Raw genomic sequence first — 23,109 nt, forward strand, 5'->3', positions numbered from 1 at the left:
TACAAAACAGCCATTTATTTCTGAATTCTTGTATTAAAAGTTTCACATTACAACACTGTTAAAAGCAAATCAGCGTCATGGTTTTGTCAGTCCTTGACCGTCCCTTATGTGTACGGTAAACATTAGAACAACTTCCTGGGTCATACACTGCAACAATGAACCCACTTTCATATCATCACAAACAGTTACAACACAGTCATTATAGCTCAGCCATGGAAAGTGTTCATGCCATGCAGACATACTAAATACAGAGTAACAAGTACATTCAGTCAGTTTTACATGTCTAATGCCTGAACCAATCACAACATGGGTACAGTTACAGTATAATGGTTTGTCCTATTGGATATAACATGGTTAAGGTCTATTAAACCTTAACAGTTACATTTCAACACTTTAGCACCATTAAAATAACACAACACTTAGGATAATGAAGATAATACTAAACGTAGGTTCCATGGCATGGAGAAGGTTATGGACATATGTATTACTGAATTCCAGATGTGAAATGTAGCAATACGAGGTGTGTGTGTGTGTGTGTCTACTCGTCAGGCTTCCTCTTGGGTTTCTTGGGGTTGCGGGAGCGACTCTTGGCCTTACACAGTGGACAGATGGGAGCGTTACGATGGATCTGCTGGTGGCATGACAGACAGGCCTAGAGAGGTGACCGAGAGGACAGACATGTTATAGTGTGTCATTACTATGTCCATACAGACGTCAGTACAGTGTCATTATTGAGTAGGTAGACGGGGGAGGGTGTGTACTATGGACCTTCATAGGAGGGTGTGTACTATGGACCTTCATAGGAGGGTGTGTATTGTGTACCTTCATGGGAGGGTGTGTATTGTGTACCTTCATGGGAGGGTGTGTATTGTGTACCTTCATGGGAGGGTGTGTATTGTGTACCTTCATGGGAGGGTGTGTACTGTGGACCTTCATGGGAGGGTGTGTATTGTGTACCTTCATGGGAGGGTGTGTACTGTGTACCTTCATGGGAGGGTGTGTATTGTGTACCTTCATAGGAGGGTGTGTATTGTGTACCTTCATGGGAGGGTGTGTACTGTGTACCTTCATGGGAGGGTGTGTATTGTGTACCTTCATGGGAGGGTGTGTACTGTGGACCTTCATAGGAGGGTGTGTACTGTGTACCTTCATGGGAGGGTGTGTAATGTGTACCTTCATAGGAGGGTGTGTATTGTGTACCTTCATGGGAGGGGGCTGTTGTCTGAAAGTGGCAGTCTGGCGGGCATCTTGTTTCCGGGAGACCTGGAGCTGTTGGGCCGCGGCAGCTGCTGCTGCAAGCGATTCTGGGATTGTGGGCTCATGAGGCTCCTTCTGCCACTCAGCCTTCTGTTTCTCAAAGTAACTATGGCAACAGAGATAGAAGATAGCACAGAGAACAAGTTGATGTGTGTGTGAGGACCTGTGCGACCGTGTGTGTGTGTGTGTGTGTGTGTGTGTGTGTGTGTGTGTGTGTATAATATGTGTACTGACTCCAGAGAGAGTTTCTCCTCCTCTTCGTTGAGGTTGGGCAGTCTGTGAAGGCCCAGGGTCATCCTCAGGGCGTCTACATGTTCCTTCAGGGGTTTGTACTCATCATGGAGCCTCCGCGTCGTCTCCAGCAGCTTGTTCAAGTCGTTCTCCGACTGCTTTATAGTGCTCTCCATCTGGGTAGGAGAAGGAGAGAGATGGAAGGGGAGAGGAGAAGGAGGGAATGGGGGCGAGAAGGAAGGAGGAGAAGGAGGGAGGAGAAGGGGAGAGAGAGGAGGTAGAGAGAGAGAGAGGAGAAAGAACCTTTAATAGTTTGTTATTTTTCTGTAAATCTCAACCCAATTTCAGCCTTTGCCCAATCGCTTCACATTTTCCAAAAATGCTTTGAGGTGAGAAGTTGTGGGTGAGGGAGTTGTTCATGAATATTCGTTTTGGGGGTGGGTAAACGTAGTTGTACCTGATCCCAACACTTTCTCACTAAAGTGTAATTGCCAGAAGTCCATTGAACCAATCTGAGAATAAAATTCTGTGCATTGTGAGCAAACACAACTCTGGACAGTTATCTGACAGTGTTGAGGTGCAGAGTTCCTGACATCTACTACCAAACACAACTCTGGACAGTTATCTGACGGTGTTGAGGAGCATAGTTCCTGACATCTAGTACCAAACACAACTCTGGACAGTTATCTGACAGTGTTGAGGTGCAGAGTTCCTGACATCTACTACCAAACACAACTCTGGACAGTTATCTGACAGTGTTGAGGTGCAGAGTTCCTGACATCTACTACCAAACACAACTCTGGACAGTTATCTGACAGTGTTGAGGTGCAGAGTTCCCGACATCTATTACCAAACACAACTCTGGACAGCTATCTGATAGTGTTGAGGTGCAGAGTTCCTGACATCTACTACCAAACACAACTCTGGACAGTTATCTGACAGTGTTGAGGTGCAGAGTTCCTGACATCTACTACCAAACACAACTCTGGACAGTTATCTGATGGTGTTGAGGAGCAGAGTTCCCGACATCTACTACCAAACACAACTCTGGACAGTTATCTGATGGTGTTGAGGAGCAGAGTTCCCGACATCTACTACCAAACACAACTCTGGACAGTTATCTGACAGTGTTGAGGAGCAGAGTTCCCGACATCTACTACCAAACACAACTCTGGACAGTTATCTGATGGTGTTGAGGAGCAGAGTTCCCGACATCTACTACCAAACACAACTCTGGACAGTTATCTGATGGTGTTGAGGTGCAGAGTTCCTGACATCTAGTACCACTTACGGTGTAAATTTGAATTCCCCATTGGGTGCAAAATAAATAATTGAAATGTGGACTCACATTTATTGAAGTGCTGGGGAGAAAAGTGCATCATCTTGAAAATGAAGATTAGAGGCTCAATTCAATCAAACCCGCATTGCGGTATTTACCCATTAGCTCTTTTCCAATGGTCAAATTAACTCACAAATTGGTTTTGAGTACTGTATAAAATCCCAAAACTACTACCAGGGTGACCCCTCTCACAGGTACGCTTTCACTTTTCAATATTGGAAGTATGTGGGCATGGGATGACTATTGTAAATAAACAAATCTGCCCCTTGTGAGATTACTGCTCACAACCATTGAACTATGAGCCAACTGTTTTAGCAGGCTGCAAGGCCAACCAGCCGTAGCAGTTGGGGAAAATGACAATGAGTTGATGTGACCACCATTGTCATCTATTTCTTGTTACGATGGCTGTAGCTACGAATATAAACATGTTTTTCATAGCCTACAGTGGCAAGAAAAAGTATGTGAACCCTTTGAAAATACCTGGATTTCTGCATTAATTGGTAATAAAATTGTATCTGATCTTTATCTAAGTTACAACAATAGACAAACACAGTCTGTTTAAACTAATAACACACAAACAATTAAGTTTTCATGTCTTTATTGAAAACACTGTGTAAACATTCACAGTGCAGGGTGGGAAAAGTATGTGAACCCTTCGATTTAATAACTTGTTTGGCAGCAATAACCTCAACCAAATGTTTTCTGTAGTTGCGGATCAGGCCTGCACAACGGTCAGGAGGAATTTTGGAATTCCTCTTTACAAAACTGTTTACAAAACTTCCTCTTTACAAAACTGTTTCAGTTCAACAATATTCTTGGGATGTCTGGGGTGAACTGCTCTCTTGAGGTCATGACACAGCATCTCAATCGGGTTGAGGTCAGGACTCTGACTGGGCCACTCCAAAAGGTGTATTTTCTTCTGTTGAAGCCATTCTGTTGTTGATTTACTTCTGTGTTTTGGCTCGTTGTCCTGTTGCATCACCCAACTTCTGTTGAGCTTAAATTGGTGGACAGATAGGCTTTCATTCTCGTGCAAAATGTCTTGATAAACTTAGGAATTCATTTTTCCATCGATGATAGCAAGCTGTCCAAGCCTTGAGGCAGCAAAGCAGCCCCAAACCATGATGCTCCCTTCACCATACTTTACAGTTGTGATGAGGTTTTGATGTTGGTGTGCTGTGCATTTTCTTCTCCACACATAGTGTTGTGTGTTCCTTCCAAACCACTCAACTGTAGCTTTATCTGTCACAGAATATTTTGCCAGTAGCGCTGTGGAACATCCAAATGCTCTTTTGCAAACTTCAGATGTGCAGCAATGTTTTTATTGGACAACAGTGGCTTCTTCCGTGGTGTCCTCCCATGAACACCATTCTTGTTTAGTGTTTTACGTATCGTAGACTCGTCAACAGAGATGTTCCTGAGATTTCTGCCAGAGATTTCTGTTAGTCTTTAGCTGACACGCAAAGATTCTTCTTAAGCTTATTGAGCATTCTGCGCTGTTCTCTTGCAGTCATCTTTGCAGGACGGCCACTGTGTTGTACCGTGGACAACCTACTTCCGGCGCCGACAGAGATGGCTCCACTCGCGCTCCACTCCCTAGCATACTACTCGCCAATGTCCAGTCTCTTGACAACAAGGTTGATGAAATCCGAGCAAGGGTAACATTCCAGAGAGACATCAGAGATTGTAACATTCTTTGCTTCACGGAAACATGGCTCACTCGAGAGACGCTAACGGAGTCGGTGCAGCCAGCTGGTTTCTTCACGCATCGCGCCGACAGAAACAAACATCTTTCTGGTAAGAAGAGGGGCCGGGGGTGTATGCCTTATGATTAACGAGACGTGGTGTGATCATAACAACATACAGGAACTCAAGTCATTCTGTTCACCTGATTTAGAATTCCTCACAATCAAATGTCGAACGCATTATCTACCAAGGGAATTCTCTTCGATTATAATCACAGCCGTATATATTCCCCCCCAAGCAGACACATCGATGGCCCTGAACGAACTTTATCTGACTTTATGTAAACTGGAAACCAAACACCCTGAGGCTGCATTCATCGTAGCTGGGGATTTTAACAAGGCTAATCTGAAAACAAAACTCCCTAAATTCTATCAGCATATCGATTGTGCTACCAGGGCTGGTAAAACCTTGGATCATTGTTATACTAACTTCCGCAACGCATTTAAGGCCATCCCCCGCCCTCCTTTCGGAAAAGCTGACCACGACTCCATTTTGTTGCTTCCAGCCTACAAACAGAAACTAAAACAGCAAGCTCCCGCGCTCAGGTCTGTTCAACGCTGGTCCGATCAATTTGATTCCACGCTTCAAGACTGCTTCGATCACGTGGATTGGGATATGTTCCGCATTGCGTCCAACAACAACATTGACGAATACGCTGATTCGGTGAGCGAGTTCATTAGAAATGCATTGACGATGTCGTACCCACAGCAACGATTAAAACATTCCCAAACCAGAAACCGTGGATTGATGGCAGCATTCGCGTGAAACTGAAAGCTCGAACCACTGCTTTTAACCAGGGCAAGGTGACCGGAAACATGACCGAATACAAACAGTGTAGCTATTCCCTTCGCAAGGCAATCAAACAAGCTAAGTGCCAGTATAGAGACAAAGTAGAGTCGCAATTCAACAGCTCAGACACAAGAGGTATGTGGCAGGGTCTACAGTCAATCATGGATTACGAAAAGAAAACCAGCCCCGTCACGGACCAGGATGTCTTGCTCCCAGACAGACTAAATAACTTTTTTGCTCGCTTTGAGGACAATACAGTGCCACTGACACGGCCCGCTACCAAAACCTGCGGGCTCTACTTCACTGCAGCCGAGGTGAGTAAAACATTTAAACGTGTTAACCCTCGCAAGGCTGCAGGCCCAGACGGCATTCCCAGCCGCGTCCTCAGAGCATCCGCAGACCAGCTGGCTGGTGTGTTTAAGGACATATTCAATCAATCCTTATCCCAGTCTGCTGTTCCCACATGCTTCAAGAGGGCCACCATTGTTCCTGTTCCCAAGAAAGCTAAGGTAACTGAGCTAAACGACTACCGCCCCGTAGCACTCACTTCCATCATCATGAAGTGCTTTGAGAGACTAGTCAAGGACCATATCACCTCCCCCCTACCTGACACCCTAGACCCACTCCAATCTGCTTACCGACCCAATAGGTCCACAGACGACACAATCGCAACCACACTGCACACTGCCCTAACCCATCTGGACAAGAGGAATACCTATGTGAGAATGCTGTTCATCGACTACAGCTCAGCAATTAACACCATAGTACCCTCCAAACTCGTCATCAAGCTCGAGACCCTGGGTCTCGACCCCGCCCTGTGCAACTGGGTCCTGGACTTCCTGACGGGCCGCCCCCAGGTGGTGAGGGTAGGTAACAACATCTCCACCCCGCTGATCCTCAACACTGGGGCCCCACAAGGGTGCGTTCTGAGCCCTCTCCTGTACTCCCTGATCACCCACGACTGTGTGGCCATGCACGCCTCCAACTCAATCATCAAGTTTGCGGATGACACTACAGTGGTAGGCTTGATTACCAACAACGACGAGACGGCCTACAGGGAGGAGGTGAGTGCCCTCGGAGTGTGGTGTCAGGAAAATAACCTCACACTCAACGTCAACAAAACAAAGGAGATGATTGTGGACTTCATGGAAACAGCAGGGGGAGCACCCCCTATCCACATCGACGGGACAGTAGTAGAGAAGGTGGAAAGTTTTAAGTTCCTCGGTGTACACATCACGGACAAACTGAATTGGTCCACCCACACAGACAGCGTTGTGAAGAAGGCGCAGCAGCGCCTCTTCAACCTCAGGAGGCTGAAGAAATTCGGCTTGTCACCAAAAGCACTCACAAACTTCTACAGATGCACAATCGAGAGCATCCTGTCGGGCTGTATCACCGCCTGGTACGGCAACTGCTCCGCCCACAACCGTAAGGCTCTCCAGAGGGTAGTGAGGTCTGCACAACGCATCACCAGGGGCAAACTACCTGCCCTCCAGGACACCTACACCACCCGATGTCACAGGAAGGCCATAAAGATTATCAAGGACAACAACCACCCGAGCCACTGCCTGTTCACCCCGCTATCATCCAGAAAGCGAGGTCAGTACAGGTGCATCAAAGCAGGGACCGACTGAAAAACAGCTTCTATCTCAAGGCAATCAGACTGTTAAACAGCCACCACTAACATTTAGTGGCCGCTGCCAACATACTGACTCAACTCCAGCCACTTTAATAATGGGAATTGATGGAAATTATGTAAAAATGTATCACTAGCCACTTTAAACAATGCTACTTAATATAATGTTTACATACCCTACATTACTCATCTCATATGTATATGTATATACTGTACTCTATACCATCTACTGCATCTTGCCATCTTTATGTAATACATGTATCACTAGCCACTTTAAACTATGCCACTTTATGTTTATATACCCTACATTACTCATCTCATATGTATAGACTGTACTCTATACCATCTACTGCATCTTGCCTATGCCGTTCTGTACCATCATTCATTCATATATCTTTATGTACATATTCTTTATCCCTTTACACTTGTATGTATAAGGTAGTAGTTGTGGAATTGTTAGGTTAGATTACTTGTTGGTTATTACTGCATTGTCGGAATTAACATCTGCTAACCATGTGTATGTGACAAATAAATTTGATTTGATTTGACTGATGAACATCAAGACTTTTAGAGATACTTTTGTAACCCTTTCCAGCTTTATGCAAGTCAACAATTCTTAATCTTAGGTCTTCTGAGATCTCTTTTGTTCGAGGTATGGTTCACATCAGGCAATGCTTATTGTAAATAGCAAACTCTAATTTAATGAGTTTTTTATAGGGCAAGGCAGCTCTAACCAACATCTCCAATCTCGTCTCATTGATTGGACTCCAGGTTAGCTGACTCCTGACTCCAATTAGCTTTTGGAGAAGTCATTAGCCTTGAGGTTCACATATTTTTTCCAACCTACACTGTGAATGTTTAAATTATGTATTCAATATAGATAAGAAAAATACAATAATTTGTGTGTTACTAGTTTAAGCAGACTGTTTGTCTATTGTTAAGACTAAAATGAAGATCAGACCAAATTTGATGACCGATTTATGCAGAAATCCAGCTAATTCCAAAGGGTTCACATACTTTTTTTCTTGCCACTGTACATCATTTTTTTTATTCATAAAAGCATATAGATGTGTAATGAAACGGTAAACAAAAACATAGAATTTGGTCATATGCGGAAATGTGCCTTACTGCCTTTTGAAAGTTGTGTAACGTCAGTAGTCTGGTCAAGGAAGCATCACATGCTAAAAAAATTTGCACACTCCACTTACCAAGACCATTGCCAAATAAGGCAAACTGTCACCTGCTTTTATAGTGAGCCTCGAGGTGGTACCACCCAGCACATCTAGAAGGGAGTGTACTTCATACTGAACCCCTTCCTCGAGGTGGTACCACCCAGCACATCTAGAAGGGAGTGTACTTCATACTGAACCCCTTCCTCGAGGTGGTACCACCCAGCACATCTAGAAGGGAGCGTACTTCATACTGAACCCCTTCCTCGAGGTGGTACCACCCAGCACATCTAGAAGGGAGCGTACTTCATACTGAACCCCTTCCTCGAGGTGGTACCACCCAGCACATCTAGAAGGGAGTGTACTTCATACTGAACCCCTTCCTCGAGGTGGTACCACCCAGCACATCTAGAAGGGAGTGTACTTCATACTGAACCCCTTCCTCGAGGTGGTACCACCCAGCACATCTAGAAGGGAGTGTACTTCATACTGAACCCCTTCCTCGAGGTGGTACCACCCAGCACATCTAGAAGGGAGTGTACTTCATACTGAACCCCTTCCTCGAGGTGGTACCACCCAGCACATCTAGAAGGGAGTGTACTTCATACTGAACCCCTCCCTCGAGGTGGTACCACCCAGCACATCTAGAAGGGAGTGTCTTTCATAACAAACCCCTCCCTTGAGATGATGTATAGGAACCTTCTCAAGGTGCCTCTACATCACGATTCCAGTGGTAGAATTGAACCGCTAGGGGTGAAAACAAACTATATTTACTACTAAAAGACCAAAATACACTGAGTGTACAAAACATGATGAACATTACGCTCGTTCCATGACACAGACTGACCAGGTGAATCCAGGTGAAGGCTATGATCCCTTATTGATGTAACTTGTTAAATCCACTTCAATCAGTGTAGATGAAGGGGAGGAGACAGGTTAAAGAAGGATTTTAAGCCTTGAGACAACTGAGACATGGATTGTGAATGTGTGCCATTCAGAGGGTTAGACAAAAGATTGAAATGCCTTTGAACGGGGTATGGTAGTAGGTGCCAAGGGCACCGGTTTGTGTCAAGAACTGCAATGCTGCAGGGGTTTTCACGATCAACAGTTTCCCGTGTGTATCAAGAATGATCCACCACCCAGAGGACATCCAGCCAACTTGACACAACTGTGGGAAGCATTGGAGTCAACATGGGCCAGCATCCCTGTGGAACGCTTTCGACACTTAATGTCCATGCCAGAAAATGTGAGGCTGTTCTGAGGGCAAAAGTGTGGCGGGGTGCAACTCAACATTAGGAAGGTGTTCTTAATGTTTTGTTCACCCAGTGTATATCACTATTGCAATGAACTTAAAAATTAAGAACTGAATCGGTGTGTTTTACTATAACTACACGTAAAACATATGGTTTTCCATGAAAATAAACTAGTCAAATAGTGGTTTCTGCCTCTCCTTCCCTCTCACACTCTCTCTCTCTCACACACACTCTCTCTCTCTCTCTCTCTCTCTCTCTCTCGCTCTCTCCCTCTCACACACTCTCTCTCTCTCCCTCTCACACACTTTCACACACTCTCTCTCTCTCTCTCTCTCTCTCTACCCACCACATTGATATCAGCGTGTATAAGTCGTAGCTCCTCTACATGGGCCATCTTCTCCTACATTAGGAGGTCCATCTCCTGTTTGTATTCCTTCAGATGTTTCTCCTCAGACTCTAGGGACTCAAACTCTGACTTCAGACGAGACTTGATCTTCTGCATCTGTACCGTCTTATTCCTGAAATGACAGAAAACACAGTTTAACCAATGCATTACTAGTTAATTATCACTAAAACAGTAGTTACCAATGTTACACAGTAGTTATTACCAATGCACTAGTTACCAATTATACAACATTAGGTAGTTACCTACCACCGGGCTATTTACTAATGCACTAGTTACCAATTATACAACATTAGGTAGTTAACCTACCACCGGGCTATTTACTAATGCACTAGTTACCAATTACACAACATTAGGTAGTTACCTACCACTGGGCTACTTACTAATGCACTTATTTTGATTACAGGGCAGAGGGCACAAAGACAACGTTCTGTCAGTTCAACTTCCTGTTACTCAATCATGCTTAAGAAACCAAGTGCCCTAAGTCATCTTCTATTGTTTCTACATTATTTAACCTGGTTAGTCTCTTCAGATAAATATCTATTTTTCAAGAGACCTGTTTTCTGTTGCAATCGATTAGTTTATTGTGAAATAAGGAGAGATTATATTTGTCATGGGAATAAGTAATATAATGCATGTATATCCGACATAGTGATGGACGTGCACCAGATGACATTGTTATAACTGGTGTAATTTATAATTTTTTTCTATTGATGTTACTGATGCGAAGCTATACAGCGGCACATCCGTTCAACAATGTGTACATTTGTAACTGGTTCTAACAGAATGAACCATGGTTAGCCAATTAACTACCTGGCTAATGACAGAAAGCTAGCTAGCTAGGTAGCCAGATAGCCGCTAATCTGGCAAAGCAGATGGATTTTTGTTGATGCAAACAGCTGGATTGATTATATATAATGCACATCTAGCAAGCTATTCTGTAACGTGTTTTTTGCAGTTCCTTCAAAACAACAGTAGAACGGTCACCTCCTCTTGCTAACCCTGCTCGAGGCTATGTCGGCACATATAGCTAGCTTCCTCGCCCAATAACAAAGCCAAGATGCTAATACCAGCTGGCGAGACAATTCTTCTCTCTGATCTTTTCCTGAGCCATCCAGCAACATTTACCAGATGTGGTTTCTTTGAAGAAGAAAATATATACTTTTTTTATTTTTTTTACCGTATTTCCATAATATTTTCTAGTTTGCACATTATGTCTTGTTCGTCCCCCATGGTTTTGTCTTTAAACCCTGATAAATTAGATCTTAATGAAAGGCCAGGGTGGTCTGCCTTCCAGCTAATAAAAACAGTAACGTCAGCTGTAACATTCGCCGTGAAGCACCACGCATGCGCGGGGCTGAGTGTATTGTACTTCAGTGACCACAGCTGGAAACTGGTACTGATAAAAACGGTTACATTGTTGTTATAGCCTTTTAATAGAAACGGTTGCAGTGTTTGAATGTAATCCCCTTGTTGATGGTGTAAACTGTCTAAACTCTACATTACTCATAGGGTAAAGGTGCTTATATATATATATATATTTCTTTACAAAATAACAACTACATGTTGTAAGGATCGGACTCTTTAAAAAAAGAAAATTTCGCCTAAAATACATACCCACATCTAACTGCCTGTAGCTCAGGACCTGAAGCAAGCATATGCATATTCTTGATACCATTTGAAAGGAAACACCTTGAAGCTCGTGGAAATGTGAAATTAATGTAGGAGAATATAACACATTAGATCTGGTAAAAGATAATACAATGACAAAAACATGCGTTTTCCCCAAAAAATAATCTCCATCTTTGAAATGCAAGAGAAAGGCCATTATATAACTTAGGAATCTAGGTGCAATTTAGATTTTGGCCACTAGATGGTAGCAGTGTATGTGCAAAGTTTTAGACTATTCCAATGAACCATCGCATTGCTGTTCAAAATGTTGTATCTGCCCAAATGTGCCGAATTGGTAAATTGATACATTTTCAAGTACGTAACTATAGAGAACATACATTTTTATAGTTTACACTCTCCCAGGAATGTCATAAATGATGGATAATTAGCTTCCATTTGGAAAAGACACTAACCTTCACACATCTAGATGGGGGGGGGGGGGGGGGGGGGGGGCAGACACAGCAAGGGTTCAAACTGTAGAACCCAGTTCCTACATTCGAATATGAAAATGGATTTTAACAGACAAAAAACTATGCTACATTTTTATCTCTGGGACCCTCAGGATGACAAATCAGAGCAAGATTACTGAAGTACATTATTTACCTTCAGATGGGTATGTATCAAACCAGTTACCGTGAAACATGTATTTTGTTGTTGTTGTGCACTCTCCTCAAACAATAGCATGTACTTGTTTCACTGTAATAGCTACTGTAAATTGAGCAGTGCAGTTAGATTAACAAGAATTTAAGCTTTCTGCCCATATGTCCTGGGGAAATGTTCTTGTTACTTAAAGCGTTATGCAAATTACATTAGCGCGTTAGTTCAACCGATCCCGTAGAGTTTAAAAAAGAACAATGAAAGAGAGATACAGTTGAAGTCGGAAGGTTACATACACCTTCGCCAAATACATTTAAACTCAGTTTTCACAATTCCTGACATTTAATCCTAGTAAAAATTCCCAGTTTTAGGTCAGTTAGGATCACAACTTTATTTTAAGAATATGAAATGTCAGAATAATAGTAGAGAGAATGATTTATTTCAGCTTTTATTTCTTTCATCACATTCCCAGTGGGTCAGAAGTGTCACATCTGCTTCTGCCACACACCCTAGTGGACATCCGGTGTCTCCTTGACCTGCAGCCACTCCTCCAGTACACTCCCTCTCTCTCCCTCCCTTTCTGTTTGTTTGTGATTGTGTGGTTGGAGACAGGTGTGCTGGAGCCAGAGCGGAACCTCACCAGCTGCAACCCATTCCATAATCAAGACCTCTACAAATACTCAGTACTTCCACTCTGCCAGATCGTAATCTCTGCTCAGTCAGTTTATGATTCTAGCTATTTGTGATTATTCAAGATCCTGTTACCCTGCTGTGTCCGTTTCCCTGCCTGACACTGTTTATCCTCTCACTGCAGTTTTGCTGCTCTGACTCTGGCTACTGTCTCCTGTTCCACATCTCACCACCCTGCTACCCTGTTCTGGATTCACCACACCACCACTCCATTGGATTCCTCTGCGGACCTGTTTACCCTGTTCCAACCCAGCTCACTTCAACCTCAGTCTCCACATCTAGTTTCCTACCACTCATCTGAGCTTCCCCGGATCTGCACTCCATATCTCCCTGTGTTACAATAAATACCTTGGTTCATTCATCCCTGTTTATTGGTCTGAGTCTGTTCTTGGGTTCCACTGTGCTGCTCCACCTAACAAGAAGTTATCATACACTCAATTAGTATTTGGTAGCATTGCCTTTAAATTGTTTAACTTGGGTCAAACGTTTCGGGTAGCCTTCCACAAGCTTTCCACAATAAGTTGGGTGAATTTTGGCCCATTCCTCCTGACAGAGCTGGTGTATCTGATTCAGGTTTGTAGGCCTCTGTCATGCCCTGACCTGAGATATCTGTTTTCTTTATATTTTGGTTAGGTCAGGGTGTGACTAGGGTGGATACGCTAGTTTTTGTATTGTCTAGGGGTTTTGTATTGTCTAGGGTTTTGTATGTCTAGGGTTTTGTAGATCTAGGTATTTGTATGTTTATGGTGGCCTGATATGGTTCCCAATCAGAGGCAGCTGTTTGTCGTTGTCTCTGATTGGGGATCATATTTAGGTAGCCATTTCCCCTTTGGTGTTTGTGGGTTCTTATTCTATGTTTAGTTGCCTGTCTGCACTATTCATATAGCTTCACGTTTTGTTAGTTTTGTTGTTTTGTTAGTTTGTTCAGTGTTCTTTCTTTAATAAAAGAAGATTGTACGCATACCACGCTACACACTTTTTCCATTCTGCCCACAAATTTTCTGTGGGATTGAGGTCAGGGCTTTGTGATGGTCACTCCAATACCTTGACTTTGTTGTCCTTAAGCCATTTTGCCACAACTTTGGAAGTATGCTTGCAGTCATTGTCTATTTGGAAGACCCATTTGCGACCAAGCTTTAACTCCATGACTGATGTCTTGAGATGTTGCTTCAATATATCCACATCATTGTCCCTCCTCATGATGCCATCTATTTTGTGAAGTGCACCAGTCCCTCCTGAAGCAAAGCACCCCCACAACATGATGCTGCCATTTGGCTTGCAAGCCTCCCCCTTTTTCCTCCAAACATAACGATGGTCATTATGGCCAAACAGTTCTATTTTTATTTCATCAGACCAGAGGACATTTCTCCAAAAAAGTACGATCTTTGTCCCCATGTGCAGATGCAAACCGTAGTCTGGCTTTTTTATGGCGGTTTTGGAGCAGTGGCTTCTTCCTTGCTGAGCGGCCTTTCAGGTTATGTCGATATAAGACTCGCTTTACTGTGGATATAAACACTTTTGTACCTGTTTCCTCCAGCATCTTCACAAGGTCCTTTGCTGTTTTTCTGGGATTAATTTGCACTTTTCGCACCAAGTAATTTAATTTCTAGGAGACAGAACGCGTCTCCTTCCTGAGCGGTATGACGGCTGCGTGGTCCCATGGTGTTTATACTTGCGTACTATTGTTTGTACAGATGAACATGGTACCTTCAGGCATTTGGAAATTGCTCCTAAGGATGAACCATACTTGTGGAGGTCTACAATTTTTTTTCTGAGGTCTTGGCTAATTTCTTTTGATTTTCCCATGATGTCAAGCAAAGAGGCACTGAGTTTGAAGTTAGGCCTTGAAATACATCCACAGGTACACCTCCAATTGACTCAAATGATGTCAATTAGCCAATCAGTAGCTTCTAAAGCCATGACATTATTTTCTGGAATTTTCCAAGCTGTTTAAAGGCACAGTCAACTTAGTGTATGTAAACTTCTGACCCACTGGAATTGTGATGCAGTGAATTATAAGTAAAATAATGTAAGTGTAAGGCTCCGAGACACCTGCCCAGAGGTAAGTTACATCCCTTACCCCTTCAACCTGACCTAAGGCTGATCGAGACCCCCAAACGTTCCATGAACGCCTTCCAAACTCTCGACGTGAACTGGGGACCCGGATCCGACACTATATCCTCAGGCACCCTGTAGTGCCGGAAGACGTGAGTAAACAGGGCTTTCGCAGTCTGTAGGGCCATAGGAAGACCGGGCAGAAGGAGGAGACAACAGGACTTAGAAAAACGATCCACAACGACCAGGATCGCAGTGTTTCCCTGTGAAAGAGGAAGATCTGTTAGGAAATCCACTGACAGATGTGACCAAGGTCATTGTAGAACGGGTAAGGGATGTAACTTACCTCTGGGCAGGTCTCTCGGAGCCTTGCACTGGGCACACAACGAGCAGGAGGAAACATAAACCCTCACGTCCTTTTCCAAGGTCGGCCACCAGTACTTCCCAGTCAGACAGCGCACTGTCCGACCGATCCCCGGATGACCAGAGGAGGGAGACGTGTGGGCCCAATAGATCAACTGGTCACGGACAGCAGACGGAACGTACATACGCCCAACGGGACACTGGGGGGGAGCGGGCTCTGTACGCAACGGCTGCTCAATGTCCGCGTCCAGCACCCACACGACCGGCGCTACCAGGTAGGAGGCCGGTAGAATGGGAGTCTGATCCATGGGCCGCTCCTCTGTGTCATACAACCGGGACAGTGCGTCTGCCTTCTTATTCTGGGAACCTGGTCTGTAGGATAGGGTAAACACAAAACGGGTAAAGAACATGGCCCACCTTGCCTGACGAGGATTTAGTCTCCTCGCTGCCCGGATGTACTCCCGGTTGCGGTGGTCAGTCCAGATGAGGAAAGGGTGTTTAGCCACCTCAAGACAATGTCTCCACGCCTTCAACGCTTAAACCACAGCCAACAGCTCCCGGTCCCCCACATCCTAGTTACGCTCCGCTGGGCTGAGCTTCTTCGAAAAGAAAGCACAGGGGCGTAGTTTCGGTGGTGTACCCGAGCGCTGAGAGAGCACGGTTCCTATCCCAGCCTCGGACGCGTCCACCTCCACTATGAATGCCAAAGAGGGATCCGGATGGGCCAGTACGGGAGCCGAAGTAAACAGAGCTCTTAGCTGCCCAAAAACCCTGTCCGCCTCAGCCGACCACTGCAACCGTACAGGACCCCCTTCAGCAGTGAGGTAATGGGAGCAGCAACCTGGCCATAACCCCGGATAAATCTCCGGTAGTAACAATTACACACAAAGACATGATAGGAAACAGAGGGCTAAATACATGTAGAGTGATTAGGGAATGAAAACCAGGTGTGTATGGGACAAGACAAAACAAATGGACATATTAAAAATAGAGCGGCGATGGCTAGAAAGCCGGTGACGTCGATCACCGAACGCCGCCCGAACAAGGAGAGGAGCCGACTTCGGCGGAAGTCGTGACATCTGTAAACAATTGTTGGGAAAATTACTTGTGTCATGCACGAAGTAGATGTCTTAACCGACTTGCCAAAACTGTAGTTTGTTTAAGAAGAAATTTGTGGAGTGGTTGAAAACGAGTTTTAATGACTCCAAACTAAGTGTATGTAAACTTCCGACTTCAACTGTACATAGAACTAGGAATAAATGCCTTGAGTGTTGGGTTTAGTTAGTAGTTTTACCTTGGCTAGTGGCAATGTGGTCTAGTGTTAAGGCAGTACTACAGTATATTATCAACATTGTCTTATCATATATCTCATTCGAAATTATTGTATTCTAAAGGTGGATATAAAATCAGTGCCTTGGGTATCATTTTGCGGTGGGCTTGTGAGGGTCAAGTGTTAGTACACCGCCCTAATCCACCTTGAGGTAGATTCCTGGGCTGCCATTGGATTATTCCTGAGAACACAACAATGGATTTTTTAAATTCACCATAATCCCAGTGAATATTGCAAGCACTTTCATATGACTATGTGGAGAGGAAGCTAATGCCTAAAGAAGGACCTCTCAGGAACTTAATAACATAGTAGATTAAAGATCTACAAATGTCTTCTGTAAGTATCCATTTATTCTCTTTATCCTACACCATCTGGTTTGAAATTAAGATGTGGCTGTCTGTGTAAGATGTGGCTGTATGTGTAAGATTAGTGTGAGATTGTGTACATTTAGCATTTGATAGTGAGACAAGGCCAACTTTTTCCCATGGTCATGTCTCTGTTTCTCTGTGACACAGAATAATGGTCTAGAAAGGTTTATTCTAGGACAGATCTGTTCTGGACACAGTGCTTAGTTTCTTGACTGTTTTTGTTGTTTGATGGATTTGTGAGTTGTGATTTTCAGCCATTTTAAAGGCTTACCATGTTACTACCCTGAGTTATGCCGTGTTTGTTAAAAGTTAAGTGTTTGTTTGTTAACCACTCAAATCAGACACAAATGTTTTTTAGAAGTTTGAGCTTCAACACAACAGTACGTCATTCTGTGTGATACTTGTAGTACAGTGATTTCACTCAATTTTGTATCTTTTATATCTTAGCACTTTTGAGTAATATAAACATTTTACTTGTAGAAACATTCCATCTTTTTTGTGGTTGAAGTATTCTGGCCAGAATAGACCGATATGATCAACATTAAACATATGAGAATTGGACTACTTATGGGCCTCCCTAGTTGGCCTGGCCCGCTCTGATCTCTGCTGTTTCGTAACTTTATTCCAGTTTGCTCCATAATCAGTGTTAAAAACCACCTCAGAAACCCTAGCGGTGGTTACCTGGGGTAGATTAGAATGTATTAGAAAAACGTTATTCTCCACACAATGTGGGAACTTTCACTAACATGATTGACATTAAAACAATGACCGCCAGAATAGAAACCTACACTACAGTTCTGTGTGGGTCATGGGATCCTAGAATAAACCTTCCCCTCTTCTGAGAATACTCTCAACTCTATTCGGTTCTGAGAATACTCTTAACTCAATTCTGTTCTGAGAATACTCTCAACTCTATTCTGTCCTGAGAATACTCTCAACTCTATTATGTTCTGAGAATACTCAACTCTATTATGTTCTGAGAATACTCTCAGCTCGATTCTGTTCTGAGAATACTCTCAACTCGATTTTGTTCTGAGAATACTCTCAACTCTATTCTGTTCTGAGAATACTCTCAGCTCTATTCTGTTCTGAGAATACTCTCAACTCGATTCTGTTCTGAGAATACTCTCAACTCTATTTTGTTCTGAGAATACTCTCAACTCTATTATGTTCTGAGAATACTCTCAACTCTATTCTGTTCTGAGAATACTCTCAGCTCTATTTTGTTCTGAAAGTACTCTCAACTCTATTCTGTTCTGAGAATACTCTCAGCTCAATTCTGTTCTGAGAATACTCTCAACTCGATTCTGTTCTGAGAATACTCTCAACTCTATTCTGTTCTAAAAATACTCTCAACTATATTCTGTTCTGAGAATACTCTCAACTCTATTTTGTTCTGAGAATACTCTCAACTCTATTCTGTTCTGAGAATACTCTCAGCTCGATTCTGTTCTGAGAATACTCTCAACTCGATTCTGTTCTGAGAATACTCTCAGCTCTATCCTGTTCTGAGAATACTATCAACTCTATTATGTTCTGAGAATACTCTCAGCTCTATTCTGTTCTGAGAATACTCTCAGCTCTATTCTGTTCTGAGAATACTCTCAGCTCTATTCTGTTCTGAGAATACTCAACTCGATTTTGTTCTGAGAATTCTCCCTAAACAATATTTCACGTTTAAAAATACCTTGTGGGCTTCATGTTTTGATTGTAGTCGCCTACGACCACTTGCGATTGGATGATCCTGCAGGTTGAACAGAAAAATGTAAGAAACATAATTATATTATATTTTTGGGGCCTTTTACCTCACAAAAAACCTAGCACACCATTTTACAATCACAGTAAGAGACATACAATTCGCTTAGCCCCTTAGTACATTGCATGCCTGTCCCCTATTATAAGCCATACTACCCATTATACTAACCATTACTCTAGCTATGTATTTTAATAGGCTATTAAGTTCTCTCTCCTCCCATTCATACTCCAGTTTGTGTCTATGTGAATGCCCTCTGGTAGATCAATGTTCGCGTCACCACCATGGACGCTGAGCTGGAGTTCGCCATCCTGCACAGCACCACTGGCAAACAACTCTTCAACCAGGTACATGGACAGACAGACTGGCGGACAGACCGACTGGCAGAAAGACCGACTGGCGGACAGACCGACTGGCGGACAGACAGATTGGTGGACAGACAGACTGGCGGACTGACGGACAGACTGGCGGACTGACAGACAGACTGGCGGACAGACTGATGGACGGACAGACAGACAGAAAGACGAACGGACAGACTGGCGGGCAGACAGACAGACAGAAGAACGGACAGACTGACAGACAGACGAACAGACAGACTGGTGGACAGGCAGACGTACAGATAGACAGACAAATTTCTATTTCCTGCACTACGGACAATTTTCTTCTTCTTCATTGTTGTGTAGATAGTGAAAACCATCGGGCTGAGAGAGACCTGGTTCTTTGGCCTACAGTACCAGGACAGCAAAGGCTTCTCTACCTGGCTCAAACTCAACAAGAGGGTGAGTACATCCTCACTACTCTGCTCAGACAGTAACAACATACAGAACTGTCTCACACACTTCCACGTTCATTCATTCACTTATTTACTCACTCATGTTGTTGCAATGTTCCCAGGTGACAGCTCAGGATGTACGCAGGGAGAACCCTCTGTTGATAAAGTTCAGGGCCAAGTTCTACCCTGAAGACGTAGCTGAGGAACTGATCCAAGAGGCCACGCAACGACTTTTCTTCCTGCAGGTCATACACACAAGCGCACACACACGAGCTGGCCAGACACACACACAAATCAAAGTTTATTTGTCACGTTCACAGGATACAACAGGTGTGAACACTACATAGAAATGTTTACTTACAAGCTCTTCCTCAACAATGCGATGTTCAATATCAAAGGTAAAGAAATAGAAAATCCAAAATAGGCTCTTTTAAAGAGCACTGAGTCAATACTAGGTCACTCTCACTCAGATATCATATTAAAAACTGCAAGCATTTCTCCCCACCCTATGACAAAATGTGAAGAATTGCATGGAATTAGTTATACAATTGCTAAATCTTCTTTGCCCCATGGCAAAATGTGTAGAATTACAGCATTTCACTACAGCATTTCTCTACTAAAATGTCCCATTTTCTCTCCGCTGTCAAGAAGGGTCTACACAACATTTCACTTAGGAACATTTAAAACAACTAAATGTAATTTAGGACCCTCAAAAGCCCAGGGCCGGCTCTCAAAGTTGCCCATCTCTGTTGTAAATAATCAGAATTCATGTAAACATTGGAGTTGACCTCTTGGCACAACTTATGGGGTATGTTGAGCATAGGGACAGGGGACGTTGAGCCGCCTTGGGGGTAAGTCGGTGATGGTGTCCTGTGACAGTGGTTGCTGGTAGGTCAAAGTTGAATTCATGGAATGGTGGTGTGGTGTATGGTATATCTTAAATGTATACCTACATTCATATTGAGGCCCAGGTACATGTTCGTTATCTTTTTTGGCAATGTACTGTTGTGGAATTTTAATCACTAATGAGGAGAGACAAGGTCAATCACCAATCAGGATATTACTTTACTCAAAAGATATGAATAAAACAGCGAGTGAGGCTGGTCGACCCAACACTTTTGAGTAGCTCTGACATAGAACGAATGAATACAAATATCTTTTATAGCAAAGATACACACTCTTAGTCTACATGACAAACAACAGATGTGTGGAATGGGTCAAAATGTGAGACTTGATATATGAGAAAGGAGTTTCCCCCAGCCAGATAGCATTTGCTGTGAAGACTGTTCTTATTGTATAGAAACCAGAGTTTGGCCTCTGAGACAAGGTTCCTCATCACTATCCTCTCATACCCGAGCCGTCTCTCCCCGGTACCTTACAGAACTCTCTCCCCGGTACCTTACAGAACACAAACACCAACTCATTTTATCACCAACCCATTAAATCAATTGTCAGCGAATAAGCCTCAGAGGCTCCCCTCAGGTCACACAGACACAGATGAGCGAGTACTAATAGAAGCCTATGCTATTGCATAAAACAACCACTCGATGCAACATAATCTTGTAATTTCTCCATCATAGTACCTCTTCAATGTCATTCAGTCTATGTTTTTATCCCTTGCTGCTGCTCTAATGGACTTCTTCCCTTCTCTCATTTCCTTGGCTGTTCTCTGAAGAACCTCAAGGGGGACTAGAACTCTGCTTGTTTTATGTTTGTATACACGGGGCATGAGGATGTTTGCTCTTTAACAATAAAAAAAAATACTATTTGAGTTCATATGCATGATACATTGCAAAAATACTATGCACATTATACATAAAACGGACAAAATGTAATCATCATTTGTATGGGGTACGGTGGCCATTGGCTCAACTTACTCCATGACCATTGGCTCAACTTACCCTAAGGCAAACATTTTGACTATATTAACCCATACAGCTACAAGGATGCACTTTCATGCCAGGTTTAGGACCTCATATTGTAGCTTATAGAGACCCCCAACTGATCTATAGAACATCTTAAAACAATCTATTTTGGTTTAGATTACAAGCATCATGAAACCTCTAACACAATATTTACATTTGACTTTGTGCAAAATAAATTAGGGACCTAACTTGCTTACCACTTTTTCCATGTGGTTTCTTACTTCACAGACTCCATGAAATGATGACCTCTTCTTAAATATTTGGTCACATGATTCATTTTATGTATGGTTTCCTAGAAACAAGGGTGGCTCCACTTACCCCACTCTCCCCTACACATACATGTATGTGTATAAGGATGTACCCAGGTCAGACACACACAGGAGCTGGTCACACTGTTTGTCACTGCAGGTAAAGGAGGGCATCCTGAATGATGATATCTACTGTCCTCCTGAGACGGCTGTGCTGTTGGCCTCCTACTCTGTTCAGACCAAACATGGAGACTACAAGAAGGACTACCACTTCCCTGGTTACCTCAGCAGGGACAAGCTGCTTCCCCAGAGGTGTGTCGTTTCTCCCCGTCTCCCTGTGTGACATACCTCAGCCCACAAACAGAAGCTAAACTGGTGAAACGGTCCACTGAATTTGTTGATCTTCTATGATCATTTTGAAGAGAGATCTATTCCAAGTCTCTCTGAACGTTCCTCTGATTGTTGTCTCCCATACTTAGATCAGTGTTGGGGTCAATTCCATTTAATTTAGCAGACACTCTTATACAGAGAGACTTACAGGAGCAATAGGGTTAAGTGCCTTTCTCAAGGGCACATCAACATATTTTTTCACCTAGTCGAGATTTGAAACAGCTACGTTTTAGTTACTGGCCCAACGTTCTTAACCGCTAGTCTACCGTCCTCTCTCTACCCCCCTAATTGACCCTTCTCGTGTCCTCTACCCCCTAATTGAACCCTTCTCGTGTCCTCTACCCCCCTAATTGAACCCTTCTCGTGTCCTCTACCCCCCTAATTGAACCCTTCTCGTGTCCTCTACCCCCTAATTGACCCTTCTCGTGTCCTCTACCCCCTAATTGACCCTTCTCGTGTCCTCTACCCCCTAATTGACCCTTCTCGTGTCCTCTACCCCCTAATTGACCCTTCTCGTGTCCTCTACCCCCTAATTGACCCTTCTCGTGTCCTCTACCCCCCTAATTGACCCTTCTTGTGTCCTCTACCCCCTAATTGAACCCTTCTCGTGTCCTCTACCCCCCTAATTGAACCCTTCTCGTGTCCTCTACCCCCTAATTGACCCTTCTCGTGTCCTCTACCCCCAGGGTTCTGGAGCAGCACAAGCTGAACAAAGAGCAGTGGGAGAACAGGATAAAGGTGTGGCATGAGGAGCACAAGGGGGTGCTGAGGTAAGATCACATGTCCTCTCTACTCACAGTCCAATCCAAGTTAACACTGGCTTACTTATATTGCACTGATTGTATGTAGAATGTGCTAAGTATTACGTTAGCTGCATTCTCACTGATTGTCTGTGTGTGTCTGTATCTGGTCCTGTACATGTGTTTGTATCGGTCTGTCCCCAGGGAGGATGCCATGGTGGAGTATCTGAAGATAGCTCAGGATCTAGAGATGTATGGAGTCAACTACTTCAGCATCAAGAACAAGAAGGGTTCAGAGCTGTGGCTGGGGGTAGACGCTCTGGGCCTCAACATATACCAGAACACTGACAGGTAGGAACCTTTAACTAGATCTGAATTCCCCAT

At 43.6% G+C, this 23,109-nt stretch overlaps 1 protein-coding gene and 1 pseudogene across 2 annotated transcripts in view; one reads left to right on the forward strand and one right to left on the reverse strand.

The window, feature by feature from the left end:
* On the reverse strand, positions 1–19,618 carry LOC129827367 (zinc finger C4H2 domain-containing protein-like; annotated as a pseudogene).
* The window catches only part of LOC129827366 (moesin-like), a 15,652-nt gene continuing 7,421 nt past the window's right edge, over positions 14,879–23,109 (forward strand). Inside the window, exons 1-8 of one of the 2 annotated variants that reach the window (XM_055888144.1) lie at positions 14,879–16,865; positions 18,612–18,662; positions 18,914–18,997; positions 19,334–19,429; positions 19,545–19,667; positions 21,756–21,907; positions 22,672–22,755; positions 22,930–23,076. In XM_055888144.1, coding sequence (XP_055744119.1) covers positions 16,857–16,865; positions 18,612–18,662; positions 18,914–18,997; positions 19,334–19,429; positions 19,545–19,667; positions 21,756–21,907; positions 22,672–22,755; positions 22,930–23,076 — 746 coding nt within the window. In that variant the 5' untranslated portion in view covers positions 14,879–16,856. The remainder of the gene's footprint in view (positions 16,866–18,611; positions 18,663–18,913; positions 18,998–19,333; positions 19,430–19,544; positions 19,668–21,755; positions 21,908–22,671; positions 22,756–22,929; positions 23,077–23,109) is intronic. The other variant, XM_055888145.1, reaches the window with a different exon arrangement.

The sequence above is a fragment of the Salvelinus fontinalis genome, chromosome 29 (genome assembly GCF_029448725.1).
Source record: "Salvelinus fontinalis isolate EN_2023a chromosome 29, ASM2944872v1, whole genome shotgun sequence".
NCBI lineage: Eukaryota > Metazoa > Chordata > Actinopteri > Salmoniformes > Salmonidae > Salvelinus > Salvelinus fontinalis.